Source organism: Mus pahari, chromosome 7 (assembly GCF_900095145.1).
Source record: "Mus pahari chromosome 7, PAHARI_EIJ_v1.1, whole genome shotgun sequence".
Taxonomy (NCBI): domain Eukaryota; kingdom Metazoa; phylum Chordata; class Mammalia; order Rodentia; family Muridae; genus Mus; species Mus pahari.
Genome location: NC_034596.1, coordinates 27,365,191 through 27,374,622, shown reverse-complemented (window position 1 = coordinate 27,374,622; position 9,432 = coordinate 27,365,191). Strand labels below are relative to the sequence as shown.

Sequence of the window (9,432 nt, the reverse complement as noted above, 5' to 3'; positions counted from 1 at the left end):
AAAAAAAAAAAAATTATCACAGTTCATAGACAGGCCCCTCTGAGATAAATTGGAACATCTTCCAGTATCTTCCATTTGTACTTAGGTTTCCAAAGGAATTCTAAAAACTGACTCTGAACATATTCCACACATTTCTCCTCATTTTGCAAGTAAATACACTGATACCCCAGATGAGTTAAACTCCCTCAACAATCTCAGTACCGATATCTGAGCATACCCTCACTCTGTCCTTCATTGTCTGACCTTAGCCCTGCCATATGATACCTCTGATACATCCATATCCCCATCCTTTATCTGTTAAAGTGGGTATACAGAATCACCTACATAGAGCTGACTTTTTCCTCCCATCAGAAGTGAAGGGCAACCCCCACAAAGTAATCATTACAAATCTGTGTTCAAGGATACACAACGTCCAAGCATTTTATTTTTATGGAAGGACCACAAAAGAAAGGAGTGAGGAGGGCGATGAGGCTACACTGGATTTGATCCCATCTAGATGTCTGATGTAATTCCCAGGACAACAACGAATAGACAAGAATATTTCTCGTCGGAATAGACAGGAGTCCGAAGCAGGAAGTGTAGAGTAGGCATCCTGATTCCTAGCATGGGAGTTCTGGGTACCCAGGAAGGCGCTGAGAATGGCAGAAGTCTCCAGTGAGCTCTTAGCAAATCATGGTCCAGGTCTAAAGAACTCCCGGGGAGATGGAAACCCTCATCCCACTATTGACTCGAACCTGTAACGAGTTTAATAGCTATCGAAATAAAAAAGTTCATAAGGAAAAACGCGAGTATATTCCCAACCTGAGTGAGCAAGATGCTTCATAACAGACCACCCAGCCAGCACTCCCCTTTGACGAAGTCCCGATTTGACGCTCTTGTTTTAAGCAGTATCCAACACACAACTCAGTGCTCAATAATTGCTACTCAAGACCCCAGAAGGGCGAGTGTAATCAAGTCACCTGAAAGCCGAGTGCTCACCCTTTGCCGTCTATGCCAGCCCTGGGCCTCACTCGGCCACACTCCTCGCGCGTCCCCTCTCCCCAAATCCGGGCCTTGAAGCCCAGAATCCTTGGAACCAGACTGAGTGAGGGCGCTCGCTGCTGAGGGCAAGGCACAGGCGGCACCGACCCTCAAACTCCGCCATGCTCACCTGGAATTCCAGCCCGTAAATCACCGGGGCGTCGTCTTCCATGATACTCTGCCTACCCAGCTATTCACGCCTCCGAGCCCGAGTCCCGCCTCCCCGGGGATCGCTCAGAACTCATTCATTCCCCGCCTAAAAAAATGGACTACGAGCCCCAGACCGGCTCCCTGACGGCTCACTTCCTGTTTTCTTCGTCGCGTCATCAATACGCTCCTCCCCGGTGGCCAATGGCTGCTGGGCCTTTATTCTGCGCATGCCCATTTGGGCTGTCATGAGGCCCGGCAGCCGCCGGAGAGCCTGGGTTGGAGGGCGGGGCCAGGAGCAAATGCTGCGGGAATGGACGGCCATGAGGGCGGCGCTCTTATCCTGCGCTGCTCCCTGACGTTCCAAAGACCTGAGCCCTAAAGAGAGCCATTCAGTTGGCATTATGGTCGGCAGAGCTTTACTCCTGAACCGTGGTCCTGAGCACCAGCTCACTGCCCAGCCCACTGCCAGGACCTTTGATCCAGCCTCAGAAGCAGGCTCTTAGACGTCCATTTAAAGAGAAGATGCTGCAAGCTTGAGTCAAGACTGTGGTGATGGTGTAAGTGAGCTGTGAGAGACAGCGAGCGGTGTGCACTTCACGTGACCACCCAGTCCTGCACAGCGACACAACTAAGCCCACCATCTAATCTGTCCAGAGCCCTCAGAGACATGGAACATACTGCAATATAAGAATGCACCATAGGAAATGAACTGTCTCGGTTCCATGAAGTTCTGGATCTCCACACACGTTTCTTCTCGGTTTGTGACTGTTGCCGTTATCTCTTGAGTGGCCTTCATGACAGCAGTTTCTGTGATGCTCCCATTAGCCCCCTTAGTAGTCATCCATTGCCCACCTATGTCTTACATTGACTTTCTGATAAGACCCCAGGCGACTAGCTTCCACCAATCCCAAAGCTATAAAAGTCATGAGATGGCGCCTGAGGCCTATCCACCTACCCACTGCTTCCAAAGTGTGCTTAAGACGTGGGTATTTTTCGTTGCTACTGTAAAACTTCATCAAATTGCTACCATGTAGGGCAGAATCTGCGCTGAGCTGAATCTAGGTTCCCAAGCTATAGTCACTCACAGTTGGCTCCAGAATAAATTCTTCTCCCCTTTGAGATGAGAGCTGTCTTTTTACATTGTCATAGAAATGTGACACAGAAAGTCAAGAAAACAAGGTTCTTGACCTGAGGACAATTCTCAACCAACCATAGATCAGCAAGCAAGGCTGACTCCTGAATCCTTATCCCCCCCTCCCCCCGCAACTTTACGGATGTTAGCACACACTGCCACAGACACAAGGTGGGAAATGTGGAGAACCAGCAAGCACAAAGACAAAGTCCTAGAGAAAAAATATCCTTGGTTGGTGACAGGCCCAAGGGCAGGTGATTTTCTTCCATCTCCAGGCCCATCCTTGTCCTCTACCCAGTTTGGCCTTAAGCCCCGCCCACAGCTCTTGAGCCGGAAATGCTCCCGGCTTCTAGTGGAGAGCTAGCAGCTCCCGAACTGAGCATGTGCGGAAGTCGGGTCTCCGTGGCCAGCACACGCAGACGCACAAGCGCGCGGGACCTTGGATCTTGAGTTTACTTCCGGTCTTCCGTCATCTCTTCGGACCCTTTTCGCCTGTGGGTGACCCGACCTCAGGGGCGGGTGGCAGGTGAGGAGCGGGTCGCAGTGAGGAGGGTCGCCGGTGCCCTCGGCCTTCCCACGGAGGGCGGTGTCCTTGCGTAATCAACCGCTCTCGGCCACGCAGAGCAGCCCCAGCAGAGGCTGGCTCCTTCGGGCTTTAGCCAATTCTGTGTGCTTCCTGTGGTTTTGGACAAGGTACACACCCTCCTGGCCTCGGTTTTTTGTGTATAAAGTGCGGGTTCGTTGGCATGCTTAGAAGGTGCCCGTGTTAGTTTACCAGTGCTCGAGCTATGTTTTTGGTTTGCCCCAACTTTTGCTCCTGTCATCCTCAGTGTGTCGTATCCACCCCTACAGTAAGCCAGAGTCCGGGTTAAGAGAGAGAGGATGGGGTGCCACAGACATAACCTGACCACTGACGAATGAGTAGTGTTGGGTGGGAAAAGTGATTGATTCCTGTAAGCGTTCAGGAGATTGTAATGTGGAAGGTTTTAAGTGTGAGGTCAGTCTGGACTAAATAGGGAGACACCCCTCCCCCCCCCCCAAAAAAAAGAAAGAATGAATGGAGTCTAAAAACTAAAACAAGGGTTGACAGGATGGCTCAGTGGCTGCCTCCAATCCTGATAACCTGAGCTGCCTCCACACGATCCACACGGTGCAAGAAGAGGAGTTCTTCCAAATTGTCTTCTGACCATAAATACACAAATGAATAAAACCAGTAAGACAAGGTGTTGGTGCTGAGCCTATATCTCTCAGCATTTGGGAAGTAGAGGCAGGAGGTTGGGGAGTTCAAGGTTGTCTTAGGCTATATAACAAATTTAAGGCCAGCTTAGGTTACCTACGACCTTGATTTATAAAAACAAACTCTCACACATATTAAAAGGCTAAATAAACGTTAAAAAAAAAAAGTATCAGCCAGCCAGTGTGTAGTGAAGTCGGAGTGTGTGTACGCAGTTGCAGGAAGGGACTGCAGGTCTTTCTGAAAATAAGAGGTGATTACTCTTGGCAGTGGTGGCTCACGCCTTTAATCCCAGCAATTGGGAGGCAGAGGCTGGCAGTTTTCTAAGTTCAAGGCCAGCCTGGTCTACAGAGTTCCAGGACAGGCTATAAAGAGAAACTGTCTCAAGAAAAACAAAAAAAGAAAGAAAGTTCAAAGTGGTCCTTGATACATAGCAATAGTTAAGTTTAATGTGGCTTTGGGTACATAAGACCCAGTCTCAAAAACAAAAACAAAAAAACAAGCAAACTATGATGGCCATAATCTAGCACATTGATATCTGGGCATTGGAATAGGAATTTGCTGTACCAAAGAATTGAAATTAGAGTCTCAAAGATGCACACACACACACACACACATACACACATCCTGTTAACAGAAGCACTGTGCACAATTGCTTAAGGCTAGAAGGAACCCAAGCATCCATTTGACAGGTAAATGGATGCGCTAACTGCGCCCTGTTGCTATTCACCTGTCAAAGGGAAGGAAAGCCCATTGATGCTGTAGCATGGGTGCCCTGCAGTGGAGGATGAACTATCCAGTTCAGATGGCTTGGCACTCAGGAAGCAAAGAGGGCAAATAGCACAGAGCAGGCTGGAGCAGCCGGTAGACAGCAACACCTCATGCAGTCAGGGCTCACAAGAGCCAACAGGGAAGACCACAGCAGCCTAACTGAAAGAGGGAGCATAAGGCGTCATCCAGTCGGCACTCAGAGCATGCCCCAGAGTCTGCTGGGAAGGAAGCAGCAGCCATGCTGGAGTCCTGAGTGGAGGGCCCTGGGCAGCACAGAGCAGCGTCCACGGATGAGCTTCACAGTGTCTGTTGCTAATGGTTACCTCCTAGCTGTTCTCAAGAGCTTCTTCTCACGCTCAGAATGTGTTGCCGTTCTCAGTACCCAGACAAGGCCCTTGGAGGACACTGTGAGATAGACACGGTGAGGCCTGAAGTGGGGGCGGGGACGGATCCCACCTTCATGGTAAGGGCAGACAGCACTTGTTTACTGATACACTGTATGTTGCAGTGGGCCAAAGATGTCATAATGAATTGTGATTCTACTCACATGAGGTCCCTAGGAAGTATAAAAGATGGGAAATAGGATGGTGGTCATCTGTATGTGAGAACGGGGTTATTAAATGGGTATAGAACTCTTGTTTTTGCAAGATGACTAAAATTTTGGAGGTTACTTAGACAATAATGAGAATGTACTAAACGTTACTGAACTCTACACGTAAGAAATGGTGGCTAGCAAATTTTATGTGTATTTTATCCTAATTAAAAATAAATAAACTAAGCTGGGCGGTGGTGGCGCACGTCTGTAATCCCAGCACTTGGGAGGCAGAGGCAGGCGGGTTTCTGAGTTCGAGGCCAGCCTGGTCTACAGAGTGAGTTCCAGGACAGCCAGGGCTACACAGAGAAACCCTGTCTCGAAAAACTAAAAATAAATAAATAAATAAATAAATAAATAAACTAGAAAAAGAGAAACTTTTAATTTTGTGTCATTTGGATGTGGAACTATTTAACGTGTTCCTCTGAGCGACAAGGTAAAAGCACAGCCTGCATCTCAGAACTGCAGAGGTTGTGAGTTCAAGTCCACGCAGGTTGTGTGAGGTCCTCTCTCAGAAAAGAAAAGCAAGTTTATTTACCCATACTTGAAATTAAACAGTGGAGTGATTCACGACTGTCTCTATTTTTAGACAACATGGAAACAGCTAATGATGGTGAGCAGAGCCCAAGTGAGGAATCTCCTCCAGCCCTGGCAGGTCCTGAAAACATCCCAGAGCCCATGTCTCGGGAGGAGGAGGGCCAGCCATTGTACCATGAGGAGACCATTGATCTTGGTGGAGATGAGTTTGCATCTGAAGAGAATGAGCCCACGTCCGAAGATTCTCACAACTTTGGAGATAAGCTTAATGAGCACATGATGGAGAGTGTGCTCATCTCCGACTCTCCTAACAACAGTGAAGGGGACGTAGGCGACCTCGGCTGTCTGCAGGATGTTGGGGAGCCCCCCAGAGGTACCACTGATCACAGGCTGCCCAGTAGCACAGACAAAGAAGTGGTGGACACTCTGAGCAATGGCAGTGAGACCGATGGAGACGATACTCCCAGAGACATCTCAGACATGACACCTGATAGCAGAGCCTCTCTGAAAGAAGACTCAACCCAGGAAGATGTGACGGGCATGCCTGCACTGGAGAATGCTGGCACGGAGGAAGTCGGGCCTAAGGACAGCCTCGCACCCCCAGAAGAGCAGACCTCGGAAGTGTCCTCCAGTCAGTCGTCCTCCAAAGACGAGCCCTTGCCTGTCTGCACCATCTTCAGCCAGGCTACCTCCACTCCCTCCCAGCCACACCTGTTTCTACAGGATGGCTTCGAGTCCCAGATGGTGAAATCGCCCAGTTTCAGTAGCACCAGTGAAACGTCAGCCAAGACCCCTCCTCCGATGGTCCAGCCCAGTCCCAGCCTGAGTACATTTTTCGGAGATACAATGAGCTCTAATTCCTTGGCCTCTGACTTTTTTGATTCCTTCACAACTTCTACTTTCATTTCAGTCAGTAATCCCAACGCCGGTTCCCCAGTTCCAGAGAAACTGACTTCACTCGCTGCCCCTGTAGGAGAAAAGTCACCAGATTCCACCAGCCCATCTTACTCCACAAGGATGAATAGATCGGAATCAAGTGTTTCTCGGGCCCCTCTGGATGTCCCTGAATCTCCAAAGCCATTCTCACAGATCCAGGCTGTGTTTGCTGGGAGTGATGACCCCTTCGCCACAGCCCTGAGCATGAGTGAGATGGACCGGAGGAATGACGCATGGCTTCCCAGTCAGGCAACCAGAGAAGTCCTGATGTCAGTAGCAACCCAGCAATATGGCACTGTGTTCATAGACAAGGAGAACCTCACTATGCCCGGCCTCAAGTTTGACAACATTCAGGTAGGACGAAGAATGTTTGTGCCCATATCTCACTGCGTGTAATCTCTTTCTACAACTGTGTATAACAGAGAGGCTTGTATTAACTCTGGCTATCCTAGTTACTAGGCTTGACAGCACCTGTACCTGCAGCTGCCTAAGCAGAACATACTGAGTGTGCTTCTTAGACATATGGGTCCTGCCTACTTCTTACTTCTTGTAGCAGCAGGCTGACTGAATTTGAGGCCACCCTGATCTACAGAATGGGTTCCAGGACAGCCATGGCACTCCCCATTGTGTGCCCCACCCCAAATGCATTCTAGAGCTAGAAAGATAGCTCAGTAGTTAAGAGCACTAGCTACTCTTTGGGAGGACCTGGGTTCAATTCCCAGAACCCACATGGTGGTTTACAACTCTCTATAACTCTAGTTACAGGGGATTTGACACCCTTTTCTGGCCTCCTCAGGTACACATATGGTGCACAGACATACATGCAGGCAAAACACTCATAGAGGAAAATAATATTTTGAAAAAATTAAATAGTAAAAGGATGTATTCTAGGGCTGAAGAGATGACTTGGTGCTTGAGGCTCTTCCAGAACACTACAGTTTGGTTTCCAGTACTGACATTTATAACATTATAATTCCAGCTCCAAGGGAGCCAGTACACTCTTGTGGCTTCTGAAGGCATTGTACTTAGGTGTACATAGCCCCAGATAGGCATGTGCGCGCACACACACACACACACACACACACCCCACTAAAAATAAGTATTTATGAAAGAGTGCATTTCAATAGTGTTAGCTGAGAGTCAGCAGATTAGGTCAGATCCAAAGGAGGATAATGGATGACTGAATAAACTGAAGAGTCCAGATGTGGGTCTGTAACTGCAATCAAGCAGTTCTAATCAGTCGTCAGTCTTGCAGTGCCTTCAGTGTAGATGTGGCTTTCTTCTGTGAAGTTCTGTGTACAAGATGCCAATCAGATGTTCTTCGTCTGATACTGTTGTAGGTAGAGTGTCCTTTGTTCTAAATCAGCTCCATAAATACTTACATGGAGGTTTGTTTTCCAAGAGGCTTATCTAATTAAAGGTCTCATTGTTATGGCATATTTTTTTTCACTTATTTATTCAGCAACTCTGGTGGCAATCAAATTAAGTTAGAGAAGCCTTAGAGTTATTATTGGAAAGCTGTATTCAGCTCTAGTAGCCTCCCACAAGGACATGCACATTTCTATCCAAGTGTTTTGCTGGATGGTGTCTTAGTTAGGGTTGCTGTTGCTGTGACAAAAAAAAAAAAAAAAAAAAAAAAAAAAAAAAAAAAATGACGGGCGGGGGGGGGGCAGGAAAAGGTTTATTTCAATCACAGTTCCCTATATCATTCATCATCAAAAGCGGTCAGAGCAGGAACTCAAGCAGGGCCGGAACCTGATGCAGAGGCCAGGGAGGAGTGCTTCTTTCTGGCTTGCTCCCCATGGCTTGCTCAGCCTGCTTTCTTAGCAAGCCCAGGACACCAGCCCAGGAACGACACCATCCTCCATGTTCTGGGCCCTCTACTGCCTATCACTAATTAAGGAAATGCCCTACAGGTTTCTCTGCAGCCCCATCTTAGGGAAGCTTTTTTTTTTTTTTTTTTTTTTTTTTTTTTTTTAACTGAGGCTCCTTCCGCTAGCCTGTGTCAACTTCACATAAAGTTAGCCCACATAGATAGCATCCATTCCTCTTCATCTTATGTAGCAGGCATACAGTCACATAGATTTTCACTGTGACATTTCCATACACAGATAGCATGTCCTTTGCTTGTATTCTCCTTCTGTCACATTCCTTTGTCCTCTCTGTCACTCGCCAGCTTCTTTCCTCCAGTGTGTGTGTGTGTGTGTGTGTGTGTGTGTGTGTGTGTTTAATCTAAGTTCCATATATTAAAAAAAAAAAAAACCCTAACTAATTTGTCTTTCTCTTTTCCCTTTTATTGTACACTCTTGCTTCCCACCTTGAGTCCTTCCCTCTCCCAATAGAGTCCCCTTTCTACTTTCACATGTTATATTTTTTAACATAGAATCTCCATTGGACATGAACCATGTAATATTTATCTTCAGGTTCTGATTTATTTCATTTAAAACAGTCTCCACTGGGATATATTTCCTGGCCAATGCCATGACTTCGTTTTTCTTTATGGCTGCATAAAATTCCATCCTGTGTCTAGGCTATCTTGTCTTTATCCACTCATCTGTTGATGGTGTCTAGGCTGGTTCTGCGCTGTTGTAGGTCTAGTACTGTAGTACATGTGGATGTCAGGTACCTCTGTGCTAGACTGCAGTACACATGGATGTCAGGTCTCTGCTGGGCTGCAGTACACGTGGATGTTAGGTCTCTAAGCTGGGCTGCAGTACATGTGGATGTCAGGTCTCTGTGCTGGGCTGCAGTACACGTGGATGGTCAGGTCTCTGGGCTGGGCTGCAGTACACGTGGATGGTCAGGTCTCTGTGCTGGGCTGCAGTACACGTGGATATCAGGTACCTCTGTGCTGGGCTGCAATACACGTGGATGGTCAGGTCTCTGTGCTGGGCTGCAGTACACGTGGATGTCAGGTACCTCTGTGCTGGGCTGCAGTACACGTGGATGGTCAGGTCTCTGTGCTGGGCTGCAGTACACGTGGATGTCAGGTACCTCTGTGCTGGGCTGCAGTACACGTGGATGTCAGGTCTCTGTGCTGGGCTGCAGTACACGTGGATG

General features: G+C 48.0%; 2 protein-coding genes across 6 annotated transcripts in view; one reads left to right on the top strand and one right to left on the bottom strand.

Moving 5' to 3' along the window:
• The window catches only part of Eipr1 (EARP complex and GARP complex interacting protein 1), a 117,690-nt gene extending 116,367 nt beyond the window's left edge, over window positions 1-1,323 (bottom strand). Inside the window, exon 1 of the mRNA XM_021202151.2 lies at window positions 1,151-1,323. Within this exon, the coding sequence (XP_021057810.1) occupies window positions 1,151-1,192 (42 nt within the window). The 5' untranslated portion in view covers window positions 1,193-1,323. The remainder of the gene's footprint in view (window positions 1-1,150) is intronic.
• Window positions 1,324-2,699: 1,376 nt separating this feature from the next.
• Trappc12 (trafficking protein particle complex 12) overlaps window positions 2,700-9,432 on the top strand; it is a 65,534-nt gene continuing 58,801 nt past the window's right edge. For 2 of the 5 annotated variants that reach the window (XM_029540774.1, XM_021201614.2), the window contains exons 1-2: window positions 2,700-2,828; window positions 5,489-6,726. In XM_029540774.1, the coding sequence (XP_029396634.1) occupies window positions 5,494-6,726 (1,233 nt within the window). In that variant the 5' untranslated portion in view covers window positions 2,700-2,828; window positions 5,489-5,493. Of the gene's footprint in view, window positions 2,996-5,488; window positions 6,727-9,432 lie in introns of all 5 variants that reach the window. The other 3 variants (XM_029540773.1, XM_021201613.2, XM_029540775.1) reach the window with 2 other exon arrangements.